The 27952-nt window shown below is 37.5% G+C and overlaps 1 protein-coding gene across 34 annotated transcripts in view; it reads right to left on the reverse strand.

Moving 5' to 3' along the window:
- Positions 1–27952, reverse strand: part of SLMAP (sarcolemma associated protein) — a 146471-nt gene that overhangs the window by 81572 nt on the left and 36947 nt on the right. For 21 of the 34 annotated variants that reach the window (XM_070455870.1, XM_070455861.1, XM_070455867.1 and 18 more), the window contains exon 2: positions 4060–4207. In XM_070455870.1, the coding sequence (XP_070311971.1) occupies positions 4060–4207 (148 nt within the window). Of the gene's footprint in view, positions 1–4053; positions 4208–5523; positions 5603–27952 lie in introns of those variants that run through there. The other 13 variants (XM_070455860.1, XM_070455849.1, XM_070455853.1 and 10 more) reach the window with 2 other exon arrangements.

Raw genomic sequence — 27952 nt, forward strand, 5'->3', positions numbered from 1 at the left:
AAATAATATAAATGAACTCATTTACAAAACAAAAACAGATTCATAGACATAGAAAACAAACTTATGGTTACCAAATAGGGAAGTTAGGGGATGAATTAGGAGCTTGGGATTAATATATACACAGTACTATATATAAAATAGATAAACAACAAGGACCTACTGCATAGCACAGAGAACTATATTCAATATCTTTTAATAACCTATAATGGAAAAGAATCTGAAAAACAATGCACATACATACATGAACAGACATATACACACACAGAAAACTGAATCACTTTGCTATATACCTGAAACCAGCACAAGATGATAAATTAATTATACCTCAATTTTAAAAGATCTTAAAGAATTTAATTGATATAATAAAAGAAAGCACAGCAGAGCATTGTTGTACATGAATTCATGCTTCATGTAAAGGGTATTATACCATATACATTCTTTTGCAATTTTCTTGAGATAATGTTTGAGATTTATCTTTATTGATATACACAAACTTAGTTCATGCATTTTTATAGATGTGCAGCATTTTTGTTATTTTTCTTCTGTTTTAATTATAATTTTTGTTTTTCTTTTCATCCTATTTATTTACAATTTTTACTAGGAATAGCTCCTGAACTTGATCAACTGCCTTTTCAACATCCACTGGTTCTACAGTACATATTTCTCAGCTTTATTTTGTGCACAATGTTGACATATTTCCCCCAAATTGAATTATCTTTGCATTCTTAGAGTAAATCCTACTTCAGTTTATTCTAGCTTCACTTCTGAATTTATTACTATCCAAACCAGAATTTTTTATCTATTGTTACAAATGAAATTACAGGTTTTTTTCTTTGTACTTTATCTGTATCAGAATTTGGCACTAATGAAAGGCTGCTGGCTTCTTTAAACGATTTTCAGAGCTTCTCACCTTCACCTATATTGGATTATTTACACAACATTGGATTTATCTTTTTTTTTTAATAAGGCCAAATTCAACTTCAAATGCATGTTTCTAGTCAATTTTTAATAACTTTTTTAGGCTCTCCAAAAAAAATTGGAAAGTTCTCTACATCTTGGGGTACTTTTGCCAGGAAAACATTAATTTACTCTATTTTTTTTTTTTTTTGGCCACAGTTTGGTATGTAACAGTCTCTAAGAACTCTTTTGGTATATCCCGTATCTGTTTATATCTCCTTTCTCAATCCTTGTATTTTTTAACCTAATAAAGGAATCAAGGCTTATGAACTACCTATTTTATTGTCTTGTTTTAAAGAACCAGCAGTTGGGTTTGTTTACCCCTTCTAAATTTTTTTTGTTCATTTCATTAATTTCTGTTTTTCATTTTTCTTCTTCCAAACTTCTTTTTCTTGTTTTTTTTCTAATTTCTTCCAAGTGCCAAGTTCCTTCATTGTTTGTCTTTCTTTTTTAATAATGGAAAAATTTTAGATTGTAAATTTTTATCTGAGTAAAGGATTTAATATATTTTGGTAGGAAAGTCTCTTTCCTTTCCACATAGTTTGAAGTTCCTTTTTTTGATTTCTTTGATCCACCAGTTATCCAATAATGTTGCACAATTTCAACAGGATTTTCCAACTGATATAATGTTTAGCATAGAGCAACATCTTTTTATTTTAAAGCATATGCTTAAATAGTAATACTCAATTCATGACATAGCTGACTCCCAAGAGGCCATGCATTATAATATAAGTCAACTTTTTCAAGCCAATTAAGTACCAAAAGAAACAACATTTTAAATGACGAAGAAAATTTTCTTAATTTCCTTAAAGTTGGCATAAAAAATATGTAAATTTTCAAAGAAGCCTGCAAGAATTGATGCTGCTGAAATAATACTGTACTAACACTTAAGTCTCAGTTTTGCTCTTAGCTTTCTACAGTATTTTGTAAAGTGTCCTGCACAGCAAGATGGGGAAGAAAAGTGGAAACAGTTTGGAGTTACCTACATTCAACTGATTACCCTCTTAGAGACCTGCACATATGTTAGCATGTTAAAAGCTCTGAGATGTCTTGCCTACCTTTGGTTAAGCATTTCCTAAATGTATTTGATTACCTCATTCTTCTGCCAATTAACACCTCTTAATTCTCTTTGAGAAATGCAAGACAAGAAAATAGATATTCCTTGGAGAGAAAGACAACGTAATTAAATTCTGCCTTCTCTGGGTTATTCACAGCTGGGGTTCAGTAAATGTTTCGTGAATGACTCGGTAGCAGAGGAGATGTGATACAGCAACAGGAGATATCAAAGTGTCCACTGCAGCTGTTCTCAGTATGGTTATACAGAAGTGGAGTTCTCTAAGTAAGAAGCACTCAGTATTTTGCATCAAAATACAAATTTTCTTTTCTATTTTACAACTGTAAATGAAAATTCCTAAGACGCTGGCCCTGCACACATCCATGTATCAAATCCTAACACCCTGAGAAGGCCAACAAAACCCAACAAAAATAATACTGTAGTTGCAGTACATAAATGTATATGCATACATACATATAGGGCTTCCCTGGTGGCTGAGATGGTAAAGAATCTGCCTGCAATGTGGGAGGCCTGGGTTCAATCCCTGGGTTGGGAAGATCACCTGAAGAAGGGAATGACAATCCACTCCAGTATTCCTGCCTGGACAGGTGAGCCTGGCAGGCTACAATCCATGGGGTTGCAAAGAGTTGGACACGACAGAGCAACTAAGACACATATATTCACACACCATCATCACCATCACACCTGGATTCCCTCATCTACTGTGCAAAATGTTAGAGGCTAACAACTTAGGGTATTCAGATCAGAGGATGCTCAGAGAAACAAAAGGACAAACTTGCCAATCATTCCACTGTGCATACTAAACTACAAGAAGTGGGACGGCATGCTTTTGGTTTCTATTTTTTTAGTTTTATGATTCAGTCATTATAATTTCAGTCATAAACTATACAGTGAACTAGGTAAGGCCAAAAAGTCTCAGAATTATAATCTAAATTTATTTAGTCGCAGAACTTCTAATTTCAGAAACTGAGACATGAAATTTGACATTTGTAGTAGCTGCCTACAGAATTCTGATTTTGTTTGGGGCAACAATGAACGCACAACCAAAGGGATAAATCATAATTGATCTACGCTAGTCATGGATCTCCTGCTCCCCTTGATCAGGTAACTTCCTTCCCCGGCTTCTCTGTAACTAGAGCTAAAGCTATATACATGACCCACCCACGTAGACAGTGAGCAAAAGAAGGAATCTGCTGGAAGGAGTCTATGAAAGATTGTTCTTTCAAACATAAAAAGAAAGTCACCCTAGAAGGTTCTTTGTCCCCATCTCATCTTTTTTGCTTAGGACACTGGTGTGGGGAAGATAAGGCCTGGGGCTGAAGCCATCACCCTCAAACCATAAGGTGGCAAGTAAAAGCTTAAGAAACTAACACATAAAGGATAACAGCCTGGGAGGACAGTAAGAGCCTGGACTCCTGATAACATTACAGAGCCAACTGAACGAAGTCTGGACCAACCTACTTCCAGGCTTATTGTTAATAAGTTAATAATAGATATCTTGATGGTTTGGGGCTTCCCTGGTGTCTCAGAAGGTAAGGAATCTGCCCAGAATGCAGGAGACCCAGGTTTAATCCCTGGGTCAGAAAGATCCCCTTGAGAAGGGAATGGCTACCGGCTCCAACATTCTTGCCTGGATAATGGATAACTCCGTGGACAGAGGAGCCAGGCAGGGTACAGTCCATAGGGTTGCAAAGAGTCGGAGTGACTGAGCGACTAATGTTTTCACACTCATCCTTATGGTTTAAGCTCCTGTTGGCTGAATATACTGTCACTTCAGCCAACTGCTTCTTAACTGACACAGCAGTGCCCTTACATTTTGGTACTGTGATAAAGATTATAAACTATTTAATATTTCAGAATTTAAAATTTCAGAAAAGCAATAGGAAAAGTGAGACACTCAACATTTCACTGCATGAAATGTCACAGTTAAATTGCTTTTACAAGCATGAAATGTTTTGTTAGCGTTAAACAACAGAATAAAAAATTTAACAAGACAAATAATAGGAAAAATCGATCCATACCCGTACCTTTCCGTGTGTTCTCCGTCACATCTACCCCAAACTGGATAATGTCACCGGAAAGAATTTCACATGGTGGACTTTCTTCAGAGCCTCGACTCAATCTCTGGCTATTTATAAAGGTACCATTACTACTTTTAGTGTCTTGAAGATAAAACTGCAAAAATAAAATTTAAAAAAAGAGCCAACGATTAATAGTAATAATTCCAAACCTACTTTTAAAAAAAGTACTTCCAAAAAAAAAAAAAAAAGGTACTTCCAACTTTGCAAACTACTACAGGTGAATTTTTTCCCCCTATCAATTCAAATTGCTTATTTCAGCTAAGATTTTCCATTATGTATAAAATCAGAACTTTAAAAGTGGGAGATTTAAAATCCAGTGGGACAAAATGGTATATCACTTCAGAAAACAGTTTATAAGGTCCTCAAAATGTTAGAATGTAAAGCTAGCATATGACCCTGTAGTTCCACTCTGAAGTATATACTGAAGAGAATTGAAAACATGTCCTCACAAAAACTTGTACACAAATGTTCACAACAGTATTATTCATTAGAGCCAAAAAAATGGAAACCCAAATGTCCATCAGTTGATGAATAGGAAAATAAAATGTAGTATATCCATATGAATTAATTATTTGGCAATAAAAAGTAATGAAGTACTGATTTATGTTACAACATGAATGAACTTTTAAACATTAAGCTAAGTACAAGAAATCAGTCACAAAAGACATGTGTAATTCAATTTATATGAAATATCCAGAATAAGCAAATCCACAGATATAAAAAGCACATTAGTGGATGCAAGGGGTTGAGGTGTCAGGGCAGAGGAGAGGAGGGATGGGGTGGGGTGAATAACTGTTAATGGGTATAACGTTTCATTTTGGGGTGATTAAAAGGTTCTAAAGTTAGATAGTGGTGATGGTTATACAACTCTCTGAATGTACTAAAAATCACTGAATTTGTTCATTTTAAAAGACTGAATTTATGGCATATAAATTATATCTCAATAAAACATTTTTTAAAGGCAATTATACAAAACTCTAATTTTATCTTCTTATCTCACTTTGACTTTGTAACTCTGCCGCTATAATTTCTGGGTTAAATCAAAGGAAGTGTTATTTACTCCATAGGCAAGGACAACTGGTAGTGGGTAACACCTATATGAACAGCTATTAGTGAACTAACATACTTGGTATCAGGACTGACATGTCTTCAGTAAATTCTTTGTGATAAACAGACTGAAGACACGAGAAACTAAAATACTGGAATCAACTGTGAAGGTATTACTTTCTAGTTCCCACTAAACTTGCCTTGCATCACTCGGGTAGTCCTCCCTCTTTAAGAAGGGGAAGGACGGCAGGAGGCACAGGAAGCCTACTTATTTACCACCTACCTATCCCCAAAGAAATGACCAACTGGGATCACACACAACAGACTTACTAGGAAGAGAACAACCAATAAAAAAAGATGTACCTTTCTTTTTGCATTTTTCTACACTCTCCAGCCCTGCTTATTCTAGCAACACATTTTCACTGAATTCCTTCCTAAAGAAGAAAGGAAAGAAGAAAACTAATATTTATTAAAATACATGCTGCACCACCAGGCCCTCATTTAATCTTAACGTTAAAGCTATGATATAGATATTATTTCCATTTATATATGAGAAAAGTAGGGCACAGGCAAGTATCTTTCCAAAGGTCACAGAGCTATGGAAGACAGAAGCAGGGGTTTATATAACAGAATTAAAAGGGACATTTTTTCCCCCATTACTTCATACTGACCCTCATGTTTCATTTATCCTTCACTCCTCCCATAAAACCCTCTTCCAAAATGACACACAACAAAAGAATAAGCAATTTGCAGAAAATATGAAAATGACATTTCTTTTCATTAATTCCTAGGCGACAATTTAAAGGCCACCACGCTGGCTATAAATGACTTATTCTGTTTATAATTCAAGAAAGACCAACTGTTACTTTGGCTAGCAGTTTATATATTTAATTACAGGCCATTAGGAAAGAAAACTGTGTTGATATTTTACAAGTACATTTGAAATTTAAAGGCCTTAATATTTCACACCAGGGAGATAAGCATAGGCAAGATGCTCAAGAAGGGACAATGATCCTCAAGATTTTTTTCCACACTGGAACCTACTCTTAAACATTGTATAAACAAGCTTGTTTTTCTGTTTGTTTAATAGATATATTCTTAGGAAATGTGGCAATATCTGAATTCTGGTTTGGTCATTTTCAGTTATATGTGCCTTGGCAAGCTATATAAGGGGATTATAGATTTACAGTGGTTTTCAAACTTCAAACTCTGATCCATTATTGTGTTACTAATGGATAAGATGGCTGGATAGCATCACTGCCTCAATGGACATGAATTTGAGCCAACTCCGGAAGATAGTTAAGGACAGGGAAGCCTGGCGTGCTGCAGTCCATGGGGTTGCAAAGAGTCGGACATAACTTAGGGATTGAACAACAACAATAGTGTGTTACTAAGTCAATTTACTGGGCTGTGACTAGTGGTTTAAAAAAAAAAAATTAAGAGAACAGAAGTAAGAATATATGAAATGAGGTTCAGTACTGTTCAGCAAGTTTTGCTTGAAAAATAAGAAAACGTGTGTTTTTCTGTATACACATATGCACACATATATCTCAACACCTCATGTTTGTAGCTCTTAACTCTAAAACCATAAATTTAGAGAATGTAATCAAATTAGCCCAGGTTCTTTACATTCTAACATGTCTATTACTATGCCCAGAGCACACCACACACAGTACTTCTGACCTCCAGCTAGCTTGAAAACATCATTTACATCAGTTGTTCACTGTTCCCCTGCTCTCAATCTGCTAACAGCTTCCAAACACCTTATAATAAACTTCAAAGTTCTTACCACTATGGCCAACAAAACCCCATACGACCTGGCTGGTGGTTCCCTCTCCGAACTCATTAACTCCCACTATTTTCCCCACCAACCTCCATTCATGTCCCAGAGCTTCTGCACTTGGGCAGAGCTAGACAGCAATAGTTTACTTCCCTGCATAAATATTTATATTGATTTACCCTTCTCCCCTTGGTGTTGTAAAAAACTGATATTAAAAATGTTTCTGCACCTTCAATGAAACAATCTTCCACTATTCAGTATACACTGTACAAAAGCTATTCTATCTACTATCAGGTTAGGTAGGTGCAGGGCTTCCCTTGTGGCTCAGCTGGTAAAGAATCCGCCCGCAGTGCAGGAGACCTGGATTCGATCCCTGGGTGGAAAGATCCCCTGGGGAAGAGAAAGGCCACCCACTCCAGTATTCTGGCCTGGAGAATTCCATGGACTGTATAGTTCACAGGTTGCAAAGAGTCGGACACGACTGAGCAACTTTCACTAGGTAGGTGTAAAGAAGTCAAGAGACTGGGAAGTGACTATGTTTGCAAGGGACTGAGAAGTGACTATGGTAACAGTCCCTGGATGGACTTGCCTGGATATACTTGTATGTCATTTGGCCCTATGTCACTTTCCAACTAGAAATTTCTTTCTTCTCTACGCTGATACCTTTTTCCATCAGGCCTTTTTTCCCTCCCATTTTTTTTACTATGCTGGGAAAAAAAAATCCTATTGAAGTTTTAACTATCTTTGTTTTCTAGTAGCCTAAAGGAATGCCCAATCCGTCTCTAGTGTTTGCATTAGCCACTGGGCATTCACTTTGATGTTGAGCAGGTGTCTTAGGAGCCCTGAATTTATAAAACTCTCTGCTGCTTGTGGCCAAAGTCCATCTCTCACTGTTTTCGCACAGGATTTATCCTCAATTAACCCCCTGTCTTCCCCTGAATTAAAGTTAAGCTCCCCCAAATCAGGCATTGATGGCAATCCTTGAACTAAAAGGCTGTCCTCACCCTACCAGTCACTCTTTCCTGTTTCTCGCTTATTACGATTACTTTCAAAGACACAAGCACAGCACGTCACAGGTTGCATAATTTGCTCTTTGGCCTTCAGAAAGTTTCTGCTGTTCATTCTGTAGGCAAACATGTTCTGTACCATTTGCAACTTCACCTCAATGTGTAAATGCTTTCATTTTCACTATAATGATAAACTGCTTCTTTCTAGCCTTCTCTAAGGTGACACGTTTTGCAGTTTCCAACTGTCAACAGATTTTTTAAAGTTTCAGAAGGAAGCACAAACACGGGAGACAGGCCATCAGCGAGAGGCCAGCAATTCCAAGTCCATACAGGGAAATTTCAAAATATGAATGCAGAGTGGATCCTCAACTCTTGGTGGCAGATACTACATCACAGATTTTTTAACTTACTTGAATCACCACCTAAAATCAAAAAGAATGACTAAGACAGCAAAACCAAAATCCCATGCAGAATACATACAACAACAGGTGAAAATTATCTACATGAAACTCAAAATAAAAGTGGGAAAAAGGATCAAAAGTTATGAGACCTGCATGAAATCAGCATCTGTGCAGGAGGATGCATACAGAAGCAATGGGCATTTGAAGGACTTGAGTACCTCAGAATAGTCACTGTCTATTCACTGGACAATATGATAGCCAATTTGAAAAGAGAATCTGAAAATGGGAAAGGTTTAGCCCAATCCACTAATGAGTGAGTGTGAGGTAAATTCTGAAAAAGGATGGAGCAGTCTGAGTCATATAAATTCTTAAAATCAACCTACCAACCAAAGTTGCATTCCAGGATAGGGCTTTCCCTCAAAAGTTGTAGGGTTTGGAACCAAAATTGAGCAGGGTAGAGACAACAGAGACAGGAAAGAAAGACCCACATAAAAGTAGAAAAAGGGAAAGGAAGCCATTATATTTTTAAACAGTTTACAAAAACAACAGAAGAGGGAGCTCTGTGACATTACAAAAGTTATCCTGAATCATGACTCCCTTCTCTAAGTTCAGGAAAACAAATTTTACATAAAAATGAATAACAGAAAAATATCAATGTCCCATCTCATAGCTATTTTAAGAAAAAACAATTAAAAAGCAAACAACACTCCCTACACATAATGAGAGACATACCTTGGGAACAGATCAAAATCACACTATTTCAGAACAAGCTAAAAGACAAAGAAAATAACTCAAGGCATGGAAGAGAAATATAAATTACAATTATAAAACTGTAGGAAAGAAACAGGAAATAAGGGGAATCATTTCAGGAATGAGTACAAAATTAGGACATGAGTAACTAAGTAATACCAGACCACCTGACCTGCCTCTTGAGAAATCTGTATGCAGGTCAGGAAGCAACAGTTAGAACTGGACATGGAACTGGTTCCAAATAGGAAAAGGAGTATGTCAAGGCTATATACGTATATTGTCACTGTGCTTATTTAACTTATACGCAGAGTACATTATGAGAAATGTCTGGATGAAGCACAAACTGGAATCAAGATTGCTCGGAGAAATATCCCATAACCTCAGATACGCAGATGACACCACCCTTATGGCAGAAAGTGAAAAAGAACTAAAGAGCCTCTTGATGAAAGTTAAAGAGCAGAGTGAAAAAGTTGGCTTAAAGCTCAACATTCAGAAAACAAAGATCATGGCATCGGGTCCCAGCACTTCACAGCAAATAGCAGGAGAAATAGCGGAAACAGTGTCAGACTTTATTTTTTGGGGCTCCAAAATCACTGCAGAAGGTGACTGCAGCCATGAAATTAAAAGACACTCCTTGGAAGAAAAGTTATGACCAACCTAGATAGCATATTAAAAAGCAGAGACAGTACTTTGCCAACCAAGGTCCATCTAGTCAAGGCTATGGTTTTTCCAGTAGTCATGTATGGATGTGAGAGTTGGACTGTAAACAAAGCTGAGTGCCAAAGAACTGATGCTTTTGAACTGTGGTGTTGGAGAAGACTTTTGAGAGTCCCTTAGACTGCAAGGAGATCCAACCAGTCTATCCTAAAGCAGATCAGTCCTGGGTGTTCACTGGAAGGACTGATGTTGAAGCTGAAACTCCAATACTTTGGCCACCTGATGTGAAGAGCTGACTCATTTGGAAAGACCCTCATGCTGGGAAAGACTGAAGGCAGAAGGAGAAGGGGATGACAGAGGATGAGATGGTTAGATGACATCACTGACTCAATGGACAGGAGTTTGGGTAAACTCCAGGAGTTGGTGATGGACAGGGAGGCCTGGCGTGCTGCAGTCCATGGGGTGGCAAAGAGTTGGACACGATTGAGCAACTGAACTAAACTGAACTAAGTAAAGCAAATAATGCCTTAATAGAAGAAAGAATAAAGGAGAAAAATTAAATCAAAAAGGAAAGAAGAAAGTGAAATCAGCAAAATGGCAGAGTAGGCAGCTCCAAGCTCTCATCTCCACACAAACATTGAAATACATGCTGAAAGAGTCAGAACCAGCTATGTCAGAACTCTGGAAAACAAAAGCTGTACAATGACTACGTGAACAATGAATCAAGAAAAAGGCAACTTAAAAATGGTACGAAATGGCTGTAGCATTCCTTACCTTTGTCCCCTTCCCTCTCTCTATAAAGCAGAAGCCTTGAAGATATCAGCCTGCATTTCCTATATGGGACACAGCTACCTAGCTTCAGAGACGGCAGAGTAGACCTAAACAGCAAATTATTGTGTCTACCTACTCTAATGTGTCTGGGTGCTACTTGAAGGACTAAGAATTCACCCATGCTGGAAAAGCAGTGGCTTGGCTTGCTGAAAAAGTGGAATTTATCCAAAGTGGTTCAATATAAGTCAATCAATATGACACACCACAGTAATAGAAAAAAGGAAAAAAAATGAAATCACAAGATCACCTCAATTGATGTAGAAAAGGCATCTCTGACAAAATCCAACATCCTTTCATGATATTTAAAATATGCACACACACACAAAGAAAGTTAAGACTGAAAGGAACTTCCTCAACATGATAGAGGACATTTATAAAAAACTTACAGTTAACATAATACTTGGTGGTGAAAGACTGAAAGCTTTCTTCCTAAGATCAGGAACATGGCAAGGAAGCCTGCTTTTTACCACAGCTACACAATACTGTACTTAAGTTCTATCCAGACACAAGAAGAAAGAAGTAAAAGGCATCCAAATTGAAAAGGAAGAAGTAAACAGTGTCTATTCACAGATGACAAGATCCTATATATGGAAAATCCCACAGAACCCACAAGAAAGCTACAGAGCTAATAAACAAATTCAGCAAAGTTGCAGTTTACAAGACAAACACACAACAATCAAATGTGTGTATACATCAGCAATGAACAATCCAAAAAGGAAATTAAGAAATTTAATTTATAATAGCATCTAAATAAAATACCTAGGAATAAATTTAACCAAAGACATAAAAAACTGTACTACTGAAAGAAATTAAAGACAAATACAGGCGTAGCTTATTTTATTGCATTTAGCTTTACTGTGCTTCACAGATATTTCATTTCTTACAAACTGAAAGTTTGTGGCAACCCTGGGTCAACCTAGTCCATTAGCATCATTTTCCCCATAGAACTGTTTTTTAATTATGGTACGTACATTATTTTTTTTTTAGACATAATGTTACTGCACACTTAATATAGTGTAAACATAACTTTTACATGCACTGGGGAACTAAAAAATTTGTGTGACTCACTTTATTGTGATACTTGCCTTCATTGCAATGGTGTGGAACTGAACCCACAGCATCTCTGAAATATGCCTATAAACAGAAGGACATCCTGTAAGACTGTATATTGGGCTTACATGGGCTGTAAGACTAAATATTGTTAAGGTGTCAACAGACCCAAAGTGGGCTACAGATCCAATGCGATCCCATTCAAAATTTCAACTGCCTTTTTATGGGGAAGTGGGAAAGCCAAACTTCAAATGCTTATGGAATTGCGAAGGACCCCAAAACAATCTTGAAAAAGAAGAACAGGGTCTATCCAACAGGAAAAGAACCTTTTCCTCAACAAATGGTGCAGGGACAACTGCATAACTACTTGCAAAAGTTGGACCCCTACTTTTCACCATATAAAAAAATTAGCTCAAAATGAATCAAAGACCTAAATTTAAGAGCTAAAATGATAAAGTTCTTCTCAGCCATTACTTTTTAACACTGTTTTTAAATTTTTATTTATTTATTAGATTGTGCTGGGTCTTTGTTACTTTGTGTGGGCTTTCTCTAGTTGCAGTGAGTACGAGTTATTCTTCGTGGTGCTTGGGCTTCTCATTGCGGTGGCTTCAGAGCAGTCTCCAGGCCCATGGGCTTCAGTAGTTGTGGCATACAGGCTCAGTACTTGCTGCTCATGGGCTCAGGAGTTGTGACACAGGAGATCAGCTGCTCCTTGGCATGTGGGATCTTCCTGGACCAGGGATCGAACTCGTATCCCCTGCATTGGCAGGCAGATTCTTATCCACTGTGCCACCAGGGAAGTTCGCCATTACTTTTTCAAATAACTTTTTTCTGACCCTTTCTTACTCTCTTCTAAGATTTCCATAATGCACAGTGAAGTGAAAGTTGCTCAGTCGTGTCCAACTCTTTGTGATCCCATGGACTATATAGTCCATGGAATTCTCTAGGCCAGAACACTGGAGTGGGTGGCCTTTACCTTCTCCAGGGGATCTTCCCAACCCAGGGATCAAACCCAGGTCTCCCACATTGCAGGCAGATTCTTTACCACCTGAGCCACATAATGCATATGTTCATACATTTAATGGTGTCTCATAGGTCCCTTAGGTACTGTTCATTTTTCTTCATCTTTTTTCTTTCTAGTCCTGCCCTATCTTGAACGTTTTTTGTTCTTTTTTTTATTCCTTCTTCCACCTGCTCAAATCTGTCATTGAACCTTCTATTGATTTCTTTATTTCAGCTACTGGTCTCTTATGATTTTCATCTCTCTACTGATCTTCTGCATTTCTCCACACATTGTTCTCTTGCTTTTCTTTGAGTAGTCCATGGTTTCCTTCAGCATTTTGAGCATATTAGAAATAGTTAAAGTCTTTGTCTAACAAGTCCAATGTCTGGGCTTCCTCAGGGATGGCTTTTGTCAATCTGCATTTTTGTCTCTGTGATTGGGTCATATTTCCTATTTCTTCATATGCTTTATAATTTTTTTTGAGAATTGGACATTTTGAATATTGTAATGTGTAACTAAAGAAATCAGATTCTCTCCAACCCTAGAGATTGCTATTATTATGTGGAGAAGTCTGTAGTCAACAGTTTATTTATTGACTTTTCCAAACTAATTTTTTGCAAATAGCATATTCCTTGTCACATATTATCACTGAAGTCTCTGTTTGGTCATCTCCATGTCATCCGGTGGCCTGACAGAGATTTCCTTATACATCAGGATCCAATAAGAAAAGGGGGAAAGGGTATGTGTCTTTAAATCCCCTTGGCAGAAGCCAGGGAAGTCATTTTAGCCTTTGGGGTTTGAAACAATGGCCAGCCTCTGGGCCAGGCCCTCGGCAATCAAAAGCAGCAACAGAAACAATCTCAATTTCTGAAAGACAAACAAAGCCACACCAGAAATCAGGGACCACCGTACCCAGTTTTCTGCCACAGGGCTAGGAGACGGAAAGTGGCAGCCACTATGCAAAACACTGAAGTTCTCAAAAACCTGCCGGCCTCTTTCTTCATTAAGCGCTCCCCGGATGCTGTGTTTGCCTGGACTCCAGAATTCCAAAATAACTGCTTCAGTTATGCTCCCTAACAGTCATCTTGGGGAAGAAACCAATTTTTGGAGCTTCCTCCTCCATCATTTTTTATGGCATCACTCCATGAGTCCCTAATCTATAATAGTAGCTACCATTTGTTCATTGCTTGCTATGTGCAGGCACTTCTGATCTTCACAACAATCCTACCAAATTGCTATCACCATCTCCATTTTATAAATTAAGAAACTGAGACTTGAGTATATTAAGTAGATTGCCATGATCACAGAGATACTGCAGATTTGACAGTTAGTTCTTTCAAAATCTCCACAGTGCCTTCCTTCTTTCCTACTTAGACTAAATACTCTCTGGTCTTTGAGTCCAAATTCATGAAATCCCACTTTATGAAGTTTTCCTGAACCAATCAGAATAGGAAGAGTCAATTTCCCCTCTAATTACACCATTAATACAAATCACTTAATCTATCTGATGTTTACTTGGCACCTGTCGAGAGAGACTTCACACCCATAAAATCAAATGTGGAGCCACTCTACATTGAGAATAAATTCAGAGTATGAATTACGTACCAAAATCCTAAGAGGTTGGTGAGAAAATAAAGTTAGACACAGTAAGTCGCTAATGAGGCACTTAAGAGTGAGGGAAGTGATCTGAATGAATGGTGAGGAGGAGGAGGAAGAACAGATATTACACACACACACATTTATGTATATTTAAGACCCAGACCCAGAGGGTAACCAAAATCAGAGGAAAAAGTGGGGAAATGTAAGAATGAAGTTGTAAGAGAGGGCCTTGTGCATTGTATTTAGGAGTCCAGATTTCTTCAGACAGAAGCCACTGCTAAAGGATTTGATGAAAATACTGTTTTAGGGAGATTATTCCAACAGCTCTGATAATCGAGCAGCTGTGTGTAGGATGAACTGTAGCGGGAGTCACTAGAAATAGGGAGATCCATAACTTGTACTTTTTTGCCACCAACCGTTTAGTTATTTCTTAGAGTACACAAACTTAGTTTATATGCATGTTCAATATGGATTTGTTTATATAACTTTCCTGGCTTCCTGACTAGCAAAGCACCACATGTTTCAGAGGCTGGAATTTTTAAGTTGTGCCACTGAAGGGGGAAATATAAAGTTTTATGCACATGCTACAGGGAAACACAAAAGTGGTAAAAATGTTCTCACCAAAATGAAATCTCCCAAGTACAACTAAAATGAACTTGTTCACATATACCCAAAGGTCTTACAAGTGTTACGAAATCACCAGGATTTTTTTCCATCTCCAGTGACATCCAAGATACATTGTAAAGTAATTCTTTCTTGCAGAGCCAGACCACAGGAGAAAGAGAAAGCAAAAGTATTTCTCTCTTTCTACATAGCAACAGAGATAAGATTATGAAGAAATATCGAAGGTAGGAAGGAGGAATTTTTTGTAAAACATTACAAAACATACAAAACACAGCTAGAATGATGACACGCTTCTAAAACAGACAAACAAAATTGTGACAGTCCTTCATTGGAAATTTAAGACAAAGTACATTAGATTTCTCAGTAAGATGCAAAATAAACATATTATCAGAATATCACAGTTCTGAGAGATGACCATACTGAAAGCCAGCACCAAATTCTAATTTGGAGATTAACCTATTTCCTACATCCCCAAACTGATGGGTTGACAGACAAATCCTGATTATTTTCTCCTCTTCTTGGTGTGTTAACCACAGCAAGATGCATTCAACTTTGTCTTTGAAGCTCATACTAAGGTAATTAAAGAACAGATACTGATCCCAAAGTCAATCTTTTAGATCCCAAGAGATCTTTACCTCAAACATAAAAGTACCTAAAATAAAAATGTATTTATTAAAATACCACATATTTTAGCATATTTAGGATAGAACAAAGGGATATTGTGATACTTTAAATACACAATACTCTGACAAAAATTTATAGGTCAGGATTTTCCTCACAAAATGTTAGCTTTAACCATCTTGAAATCAGCTGAAATAATAAAATAACTGCACCTCCACTCTATTTCTGATAGTTAAAAAACCTCACCCAAAGAATAACAGTCTTATTTGCCACAGAATGAAATCATTGTGATCACATATGTGTAAAATATAGAACAAGGTTTATATAGAACAACATTTATAGAACAACATTTAAAGGATGTAGCCCCACATATTGTTTACTAATGCAAACTATGGGAGCAATCTTAGGACAGTTGATAATGATTTATATAGTCATTAGGAGGTAGGGGAGAGGGAGAAACTAAGAAGTTTTTTCCATTAAAGACTAGCAAAATTGACAAAACAGGAATCTAGATCTTATTTAGGAAAAGGAAAAAATGTAAAAAACTGCCCACACACAAAACAGTTTATTTGGCAAATAAAGTCAATGGAAATGTTAAAAGATGCAAATAGTACATGTGCCCCCCCCCAAAAGAACATTCCCAACTTTTTAAAATGCTTAAAAGGTAATGGAAATAACTATGATGGCCTTTTCCATTCTTTAAGCACAACCATTCAGGCTGGCATATAGTTTCAATGTTTAAGGCCCCTTGTTCTTGACTCGTGTCTTCCCACCTTTACTGACAGTTAACTCTTCAAGAGATTTGTCTCCTCAAGGCTTTGACAATTCATACATCCATAGCTAAGTTCTTTAAAAATTATAATAATTCTATTTTGAAAGAGAAAAGGTAACAAAGTAACTGAGGGCTATAAGTAAATATATAGAAATACAGTGATGCAATTTATGAAATAATCTTTTTCGCTGAGATGGGACATGACTAGTGGGACCAAAGAAAATAGTGCAGAGGCTCCCATTTTTCTGCCCACACATGATTCAGGTAGTCAAACATAATCTATTCCCAGTATCTCTCATGACATCCCCTGTTTCTCAGGATATGTAGGTAATGCCCCCAACTAACAGTCACTAACTCTTTTTTAAATCTTGAACTGAAATTTAATAATACAAAGTATCACATTCAAATTCCACCTCCACCTATGGTTAAACACAAGGCCTGAAACATTTTTTTTTCCATAGTTTTAAAGAGCCAAAGTTAAAGCTGTTAGGAAGTTTTCTTTTAAAAGGATCCTTGTTTTCTTTCACTATCATGAAAGGCAACATCCCTTATATCCAGAATTCACCTGTGTGTATGGAAATTTTAGTCACAAAGCAAAACCAAAGAAAAGTTAACAAAGAAGAGTTAACTGTTCAATAGTATCAAAAGGACACCACATAATTTATAATAAGTATGAGCTTTTGAGTGCTTACCATTTGATTGTATAAACTACTTTCCATGCCTTTCTCCACTTACTCTTTAAAATAGTACAATGGCATAGATGTTTTATTATCCCAATACCACATATAAAGAAATTAGGGCTTAAACAGGTTAACTACCCTGCCAAAGGGCCACCTCTCAAGCTAGTAAAGGGAAGAAATATACATTCAAACTTTTTAATCTCAACCATTCTGCTATGCTACTTATGTTTATCTGATTCTTTCATATCCACTATGTATAATATTTCTACCAACCATCATGTGAAATAGGACTGATTTTGCTCATTTTACAGATCAACAGGTTGAGGCTGAAACACAAGTAACCTATCTAAGTAATCTATCTACAGTCACAATAAAATAATAAAACAGCAATCAGACCTTGTGATGCTGAACCATCAGGAAAGGTAACCTTTTAAAATTTCATTCAGAAATGCATTCACTAACTCCTTCTACCACCTGTTTGACACAAAATCCTAATAAACCTGAGTTTCCCAGCTTCCATGTCTATGGCAGATTAAAAGGGAACAAGCATTTGCTTACGGCAGAGATTATGGTAGACACTTTACACACGTGACCTGCACTGCAGAATAGCATGAAATAAGCAGTATCCCACATGAACAGGGTAAGAAGTTAAATTAAGACTGGGTCTGACATATACACACTATTCTATATAAAATAGGTAACTAATAGCCTACTGAATGAATAGCACAGGGAAATGTACTCTGTAATCGCCTACATGGGAAAAGAATCCTTCCTCACCAAAAATAAAAAAGAAGAGCGGGGATACGTAAAACAGATTCACGTTGCTGTACACCACAGGTTAACACAACACCGTAAATCAGCTACGCATGAGTGCTCAGTCACGTCCGACTCTTTGCAACCTCATGGACTGTAATCTTTCAGACTCTTCTCTCCATGGAACTTTCCAGGCAAGAATATTGGAGTGGGATGCCATTTCCTTCTCCAGGGGATCTTCCTGATCCAGGGCTTGAACTTGCAACTCTTGTGTCTCCTGCATTGGCAGGCGGATTCTTTACTACTGCACCACCTGGAAATCAACTATACTCTAATAAAAATTATAGAAAATTTAAAAGAAGAAGTTAAGTTATATGCCCAAAGAATACACAGAAAGTAAGAACAGCAAACAAGGTCTATCAGACACCTCATGCCCATGGCAAATCACTTGAAGATCAAGATAAGTGATATCCCTATTATCTCAGTGATACCCCCAGCCCTTAACAAAATGCCTGCTGAAGAGATATCAAACAAGTAATTTAAATAAATATTTTATGAGTGTGATATTTACAGCCACCTGGACTCACTCCATCATTTACCCACCATTTCCTGAGCACCTCTGAACAGGAATTCAGCCATCAGCCATGTTCTAATAATAGAATGAACATGTGACTTTCCAAAGTCACTTAGAGCAAATACAAAACAGTAAATATAATAAATACTATTGGTAGTAATAATGTCAGTAACCCCACAGGGCATTCAACGTGTCACCAATTCCTACAAATTCTGATTCAGAAACGCCTCTCTATTCCACACTGCCTCTCCCTCTCCTTTACTGTTCTTCTAACCCAGGTTCATAACAGTTGCAAAGATGATGGCTATGATTCCACACCCTCCACCCTCCATACTGATGCTAGATTTATTTCCTAGAACATAAACCTGATTATTTTGTTTCCCTTTGTAAAATGGCTGTTGACCCTTTGCTGCACAATTAAATCTAAGAGCTCTAATAAGTTTTCAAATCTTTCAAAGTGACCTCAATCACCCTATCAAACTGAATTTTCCACTCTTCCTAAAAGTACCATCCAATCTATCCCTGCTTAACTACTAGCAATTTTTACCCAAGTCCCAGGTCTGATGCTTGAATATGCTGTGCTTGAGTCCAAAAAGCCCTTGCTTGCACCCACCCACCCATACTTCTTACTTGTTAAAAGCCTCTTTTTCTTTCTGAAGCCAAATTTAAACATCTTAACAAGATTTCTCTTTCTGATAACATTTTGCACTAAACAATTCTACACCTAAACCAGAGATCAAGGCTTCATTCTAGGTTAAGCTTCTAATTGCCAAACCTCTACATCCATATTGTTCAGATCATACTCTGAAGAGCACTATTGATTCCATCTTTTCTAGTCTAAAACATTTAGTCCCTGTCAGAAAGTTCCAACAGACACAAGTAACAAATGATTTTTTAAAATATATTATGAGTAAATGAAAGAACTCATGCTCTAGAATGGAAGCTGTTGAGCTTTGATTTACCATAGGATAGGCCAAACTGTATTACATCCAAATAACAATGTGCTATACATTAAACAGAGAAAACATTAAAGGTGTGAGTTCAAGCTCCATTGCCTAACATACTGTGTGACCTCGGGCATGTTATTTAACCTCTCTGAGCAATCCTTTAGCTATAGAGTTATTTATAAATCCCTATTTATAAATTGAGGATAGTATCAATATGTACCTCAGAGTGTTTGTTGTAAAGGTTAAATGATGTTAAGCATGTAAAGTATTTAGCACAGTACTTGTATATAGAAACTGACTGCTAAACAAATAGCAGCTATTATTACTAAATTCATAGAAAATGCTTAAATATTTAATCATTTAGACTTTTTTCAGTCAGAGAACTGATGCAAGATTTTCCTTTATACCTCTTCTTTATAATAACCTTTCTTAAGCTAAGGTTCTTAAAAATAATTTGCCAATTAATTACTTAAACAGTAAACAGCTGATAGAGATAAAAATAAATCAGTAACAGCTGAACTCTAACACATACAGATGTTAAAAATAGCATGCCATTGCCCCATTACACATAAATATTACCATAAATAACCACAACCTGTGCAAAGAAGCAGCTAAGTCTGTCTCACAGCATAGACTGAAAACCATTTATAAAAATATGAAACACATATCACAATATGGATCAAGGAATGCCCTAGTCAAAGTTGTATCAAAAGGGAATTACTACTCTCAGGTATATATAAATACACTTAGAATATATTGCATAGTTTAGCAATCCACAGATCATTTAACAGTGTGAACCAGCTTCTGAATAAATTAAGCAAGTGATATTTCACAGATGTCATAGTTTCATCTCTAAACCAGAGGCCTACAATACTCCTGGCCCTGAGCGACAGAGTTGGAAATCCAGTCAAGCAATGGAATGATGCTCACTGAAGACTATAACTCACTCAGTTCAAAACTCAAAATGCTCTTTAGGACACCGAGCTGCATATAAATTACTATGTCAGGGGCAGAGAGCTTCCCATTACACCCTCCTCATTTTTGGTTAAAAACGAGAGAGAGAAAGAGACATGTACGGGAAAGGGCAAATAAGCATCTAATTCCAAAACTTTCAAGAGACCAAAAAGCTCAGGGAAGATGGACAATCATCATAGTGGTCAATATCAGTGTGGTAGAACAGTGATACCTGATCTGGCAAAAAACATGGAGAAACAGCAGTCTTATACACTCGGAAGTATACTGGGCATATACGTACTTGCCATAATCCCTGCCCTTAAAATAAAGCAATGCTATAAAACTGGAAAAGCATTAACATCAACCTCTTATACAACACATATAAAATGATAACATAGGTACAGCACAAAATTTCCTGACAGTGGATGTAAAATATGAAAAAAAGAAGTCAAGAAGGATACCAAAGTTTTTGACCCAAGTGACTTAGAAGGGTGTACAGGTGACCCTTGAACAACTCTGGGGTTAGGGACACCAACCTTCCATGCAGTTGAAAATCCGAGTATACCTTCTAACTTATAGTCAGTCCTCTGTATAAATGGCTCCTTCATATCTGCAGGTCCACATCCAAGGATTCAACCAACCATGGAGCACTGTTGTATTTACCACTGATAAAAAAAACCTGCATATAAGTGGACCTACACAGTTCAACCTAATGCTGTTTAAGAGTCAACTGTAACTGCCCCTATGTGAACAGGGAGGGCTGAAGGTGGGAAGGGTTTTTTTTTAATTGAGGCTGGGGAAGTTATCAGGAGTTCAGCTTTGGACATATTAAATTTGAGATGTGTATTAGAAATCAGGTGGAAATGTCAAAAAGGCAGTTGGTTATGAACCTAGAGTCCAGGGAAAAAGTCTGGGCTTGACATAAAATTTTGGTTGTCATCAGCATATACTAAGAGTTGACAGTCAAGAAATAGGATGAAATCATCAAGAAAGCAAGTACAAATAAACAAGAGGATCAAGGACAGAACCTTGGAGCCGTCCAAAGTTTCCAGGCAGGGAGTTGAAGATCAAGCAAAGGGAACTTAATATGCGGTCAGTGAAGTAGAGAAAAACCAAGGGAAAGGGGTATGTTCTGACAGCCACTGTGAAAGATGTTTCCAGAAACACGGAAGAGATCAACAATGTCAAATGATACTGAAAGATCGAGGAAGATTAGGCGCAAGAACTGACCAACAGAAATAGCAACCTGAGCCACCGACGACCTTGACAAGAACTGTGCGGATGTAGTGGAGAATGAAAGCCTTGCCAGAGTGATTCAAGAGAAAATGAAGGGAAGGGAATGAGAAAGAACACATACAGACAAATCTTTTTTAAGGAGTTCTGCTCTAAATGGAAGCAAAGATATGAGCAGTAGCTAGAAAGAAAAGTGGGAACTTCTCTGGTGGTCCAGTGGTTAAGAATCTGCCTACCAAAGCCGGGGACATGGGTTCTCTCCCTGGTCCAGGAAGACCTCACATGCCTTGAAGCAACTAAGCCCGGGTGCTTAGTGGACAACTATTGACTACACGCTCTAGAGCCTGTGCGCCACAACGAAGAGAAGCTCCTGATCACTGCAACTAGAGAAAGCCCACACACAGCAGTGAAGAGCCCGAGCAGTCAAAAACAATAAATAGGTGAATAAATAAAGATAATAATTTATTAATAAGAGAAAAACTACACTGTGTCTTATACTAACAAGAACAATCCAGTAAAGAAGAAGGGTACTCGGCCCAACTCTGAGGATTCGGAAAAGGATTCCTGAAGGAACTGTCCCAGGCTGAGTCATGAAGGCTGATGAAGAGTGAATCAGGATGGGAGGGGAGGGGGCTGAAACAGCATGAGCAAACAGAGGTGAGAAACACCATAGTGGGGGTGGGGGTGGGATGGGGTAGGAATGGGAAGCAGAAGACTGAGAATGACAGGAAGACAGGCTGGAGAGGTGAAGCATGTATCAAGCAGTACACCCTTTGTCATATAAATCATAGGGGACTTACAACTACCTAAACTAGGGTTTAGGTAGGTAAATACTAAGATCAAACTGACCTTTCACTCAGGGAGGGAATAGCTGAAGGGGTACCAGACTGAAAGCAGGGAGACCAGTTATTAACACCAGTGACAGTTATTGAATACAGAAATAACAAGGTCCTAAACTGGATGGTGTTAGAAGTAGTTAAAGGGATTTAGTGACAGATCTTATGCGCTCAGTGATGAAAGCAGTAGTTTCTAGTGTGAGCTACTAAGCAGATGATAATGCCATTACCTTAGCTGGAACTACTGGGGTGGAGGTGGTGAATGATTCATTTTAATTTGGGGTATATTGTTTTTAGAGTCTCTATAGGACATCTAAGTGAATAAATGTAAGCAGGCAGTGGGTAGAAAACTCAGACCTTAGAGCTCAAGATATCTGAGAGGCATGAACACTTGAGTGGTAATTAAAATTATCATAATATATGTGATCCAAAAAAATTTATGAGACAAACAGAGAGTGACTTTTTAGGAACAATAGCATTTTATGGAGAGTTAGTGGAGCAAATGCTTGAAGGAATTTCAGACAGAGCAATCAAAAAGGTATAGAAAAAAATAAGAAAAGATGTAACCAAGAGGCCAGGGAACTACCAAGAACTAATACCTCTATCCATTTATAAAGAGACAGTATAGTGACCTGAATATGCTGGTGGGAATCAGAGGAGATAAAAAAAAAATCCAATCACATTAACAGTCTGGACTTTCCAATTCTGTTTTATTAATTTTTCAAGTATTAGTACAATCCACAGGCCATCTCTTCTGAGGGTCCTAAGCAGTCAAGTCAATTTGAGTGGAAAAGACTAAAGGAACTAAATACAGTTGTACCATTAACTCTTGTAGAAGATTATTTAGTTTTAGTAGAAGAGTATTTATGATTGCCTTATACAAAGAAAATCAGTAATGTATTTTTTTTTTAACTTTTTATTTTGTATTTGGGTATTACCAATGTTGTGATAGTTTCAGGTGAACAGCAATGGGTAATGTATTTCTTCATAAGCAAAAGAATCATTGTCAAGTATAATAAAATGAATAGGAAAAATAGGAAAAAATGCTGGCCTTTTATCATGCCTGTTTCTTGATTATTACATAATTCTTCACCTAAAACTTTACATAAACTCAACTAACAATAAATCTTATGGCCTTACAAAACTTAAGGGAAAATGTTAGCAATACACTAAAAATTTATCAGGAATGGAAAGAATTTCTAACATTGGAAGAAAAAAGATAAGATACAGGGGGAAGTAAACAGAGCAAAGATCAATTTCCGTTTCTTGATTTCAGCTGTGCTTTATCACTTTTGGGCAGACAATCAGTCATACTAAAGCATCACTTACTCTTGCATGGCTGTACTGTACTAACTGGGAATGACTCATAAGTGTTCAGTCCCACCCATACAGAAGACCTCTGCAAAGAACTTAAAAAAAAGAAAAAAGAAAATCAAACGGAAGCATATTTTCAGATGAGCATCTAACACAAAATCATTAAAGCACAAAAAAGATGTGACAGAATTATTACTTGCAATGAGAAAGTTAAAAGCATTTTCTTGGAGTGGGATAGGGGCAACTCCCAAGATGTGAGTCATAGGATTAAAGAACAATTGGATCCAGGATTTAGCCAAAGCTGGAAAAGCAGGATTCAGATCGTATGCAGCTCTCTAGGCTAGAGAGGAAAATAAGAGCTGAGTTGGGTTAGCGCCTCCAAAGTCGGGGTGAATCACAGAGACACAGCAGAGAAGCACAACCAGACTGGAATTCACACAGGAGAAATCTGTAGCTGTTATCTTTTGGTTTATTTCCTCCTTATTAGTTTACTATGAAAATATGTTAATTGCATTCAAAGAAGCTAAAATAAAGTTAACTCAGAATCTTACTACTGGAAGGATGTGGACAGCTTTTGCTACATTGCTTTGAAGATGCACTAGAACAAAACCCAAAGCTAACATTGCTATCACCACCTTTCTAGCACTACATATTTTGATTTTGCTATTTAATATAACAATCATTTTGTAAGATGTTTATTTCTGTAGTTACTAACAACAATGAGTGTCTGTTTACTACATATTTTCATCTTGAATGAACTCACTGTACAGTTCTTTGGTCTATCTATAAAAATCATGTTGACCTTTTATATTGGAAAGGGCATTCTCTATGTCATATATATTAATTTTTCTGTCATAATCAATGCAAATGATGCTCCATTTCCATTTCTATCATTTTTCATGGAACTAAAGTTTTCAACTTTTATTTAGATCTTTTTTTTTTTTTTTTACTTCACTTGGTTTAAGGTTCTAGTAGTTGCTCAGGTACAAAGGAATCTGGAAGGGAGTTTCAGTACTGTACAGACATACTACATGTCTTAGAACCTTTCACCTACCTGACCCAATCATTCTGGTTTAACTCTTTTATTCTATTTAGTTGTGTTTCTTCTCAAGTATGGTGCTATCATCCATTCTTTAAATGAAACATTTTTTTTATGGCTAAGTAATGATATAAAATGTAATGGATTCCAAGAAATTCTACAGCTAGGTATCTAGTCAACAGAAATAAAAGACACAAAGAACTGTACACAAATTTCCTAGCAGCACTGTTCACAATAATCGAAAGTTGGAAGTAATCCCAGTGTCCACCAACCACTGAGTAAGATACATCAGCAATAAAATGAACTATTGATATATTCTATAAAAGAGAAGAACCTCAAAAACATAATGTTCAGTGAAAGAAGCCAGACAAAGTAATTGCATATAGTATGATTTTCCTTATTTGAAATTTCTGGACTATGCAAATCTATTGAGGCAGAAAGCAGATCAGTTGCCTGAGCCTGTATCTGAGATTGAGGACTAAATGTGAACAGGCACAAGAGAACTTTTTGGGGTAATGACACTGCTTACAGAGAGATGATGGTGACGGCTACAAAACCACAGACTTACCAAACCCAGTAACTTCAATGGGCTTCCCTGGTGGCTCAGACAGGAAAGAATCTCCCTGCAGTGGGGGGACCTGGGTGTGATCCCTGGGTTGGGAAGGTCCCCTGGGGAAGGAAATGGCAACCCACTCCAGTATTCTTGCCTGCAGAATCCCCATGGACAGAGGAGCCTGGCGGGCTACAACCCATGGGGTCGCAAAGAGTTGGAGACGACTGAGCAACTAACATAACATCAATTAACTTCAAGTAAACTCAACTTACTTTTATAATGGCTAAATTTTATGGAATATACACTATACTTCAATAAAACTGTTTTTAAAAAGCCAGTGAACAGTGGAAGGGTGAAAAGAATATATAAATATATAGAAGCACATATTAAATAACTTTGAAATACAATAAAGTAAGGAATTCAACTTGTTATTGATAAAAGTATCAGAAAGTATTTTATTATTTTTTATTTATTTTAATTGGAGGCTAATTACTTTACAATACTGCAGTGGGTTTTGCCATACACTGACATGAACAGCCACGGGTGTACATGTGTCCCCATCGTGAAGCCCCCTCCCACCTCCCTCCCCATCCTATCCCTCAGGGTCTTCCCAGTGCACCAGCCCCGAGCACCCTGCCTCACGCATCGAACCTGGACTGGCGGTCTGTTTCATATATGATAGTATACATGTTTCAATGCTATTCTCTCAGATCATCCCAACCTCGCCTTCTTCCACAGAGTCCAATAGACTGTTCTATACATCTGTGTCTCTTTTGCTGTCTCGCATATAGGGTTATCATTACCATCTTTCTAAATACCACATATATGCATCAGTATACTGTATTGGTGTTTTTCTTTCTGACTTACTTCACTCTATATAATAGGCTCCACCTCATTAGAACTGATTCAAATGAATTCTTTTTAATGGCTAAGTAATATTCCATTGTGCACATGTACCACAGCTTTCTTATCCATTCGTCTGCTGATGGACATCTAGATTGCTTCCATGTCCTGGCTATTATAAACAGTGCTGTGATGAACATTGGGGTACACGTGTCTCTTTCAATTCTGGTTTTCTCGGTGGTGTATGCCCAGCACTGGGATTGCTGGGTCATATGGCAGTTCTATTTCCAGTTTTTTAAGGAATCTGCACACTGTTCTCCATAGTGGCTGTACTAGTTTGCATTCCCACCAACAGTGTAAGATAAGAAAGTATTTTAAGTAATAATCAGTGCTTCAAAAGTGACATAAGAGAAACTTTTTCACAAGCTGATCATAGGAGCGTAAATTGGCACAATCTGTCTGGAAAGCAGTTTGGCAAAGTATACCAAGGGAGCTCTAAGTCAATGTCCCCTTTGATTCACTTCTGAGAACTCAGCCTATACAAGTAATAAAAAAATATAAGTAAAGATCTAGGTATAAATATAATAAGCAAAGCAAAATTTATAATAGTTTTAAATGACAGAACCTGCTAAAACACTCAGCAGTGGAAGAACAGTAAGAAAATTACAGCCCATTCATGAATATCATGCACTTTTTAAAAATGTCTGTGTGCCTGTGGCCCAACATAAAGCATGACACCATAGACTGATTACATTCAGGAGGAAGATTCTATTAGAGGAAGAGATTCACTGTTTCCAGTGGGTCATGGCTAAGACCGCACCAGTGGCATCCTGTAAGCTGGTAAATGATGGTACAATTGAAATTTAGAAATGTGATCTTTGTGGCTTGAAAGAGGGCTCTCCTATCACAATAGTGGCTGTAGTGAAGAGACGCAAATGCTAAGTAAACTCTGGGAGACAGTGAAAGGTAGGATGATACAGCCTGTTTGCCAATGGAATTAAACTGAAAATTATTCGTGGTTTCTGTCACTTATATAATAATGTCAAGTAGTTTGTGGGGGACCTGAGGTCAGGATAAACATCACAGACCATCTCATGACAGTCAACTGGGCTCATGACTTTCAGCTTTACATCCGGATTCTCTGTCGTAGAAACTTGCAGAGTGTACAGCACAGAGAGAAGGCTGTGCTAAATGAAAAGTGGGGTTAATACACATGTACACCAATACCTCTCTGGGGACCGGGGCATTGTCAGAGTTCAGGTCCCCTTGGGAACTTGTACTGGTCTGGCCTGTAAGCACAGTCATCCCTGTTAGCACAGTCATCCCTCAGTATCAACGGAGACTGATTGCAGAACTCCCACTGATACCAAAATCCTCAGAGGCTCAGGTTCCTTATATAAAATGGTTTTTTATTTGCATATAACCTTACACACACCCTCCCATACACTTTAAATCATCTCGTTGTTAGTTGCTCAGTCATGTCCAACTCTTTTGTGAACCCATGGACTGTAGCCCACCAGGCTCCTCTGTCCATGGTATTTCCCAGGCAAGAATACTGCAGAGGGTTGTCATTTCCTCTCCAAGGGCTCTTCCCAACCCAGGGATCACACCTGTGTCCCCTGCACTGGCAGGCAGATTCTTTATTGCTGAGCCACCAGGGAAGTCCATTAAATCATCTCTAGAGTAATACCTAATACAATGTAAATGATATGCAAATAGCTGCTGGTGCATGGCAAATTCAATTTTTGCTTTTGGAACTTTCCAGAATTTTTTCCCCCTTGAATATTTTCAATCTGTGGTTGGCTGAATCCATGGATGCAGAACCCATGGATAGGGAGGGCCAACTGTCTAATGGAAAAATAAGATCTGTTGATTTTATATTTGAAACATAAAATATGGCAGCTTTGTGGAAATGACCATTTATTTTCATCTGGAAGAATAACCACTATGGAATGGGTGCATCTGTTGAGA

This window comes from Odocoileus virginianus, chromosome 26, assembly GCF_023699985.2.
Source record: "Odocoileus virginianus isolate 20LAN1187 ecotype Illinois chromosome 26, Ovbor_1.2, whole genome shotgun sequence".
NCBI lineage: Eukaryota > Metazoa > Chordata > Mammalia > Artiodactyla > Cervidae > Odocoileus > Odocoileus virginianus.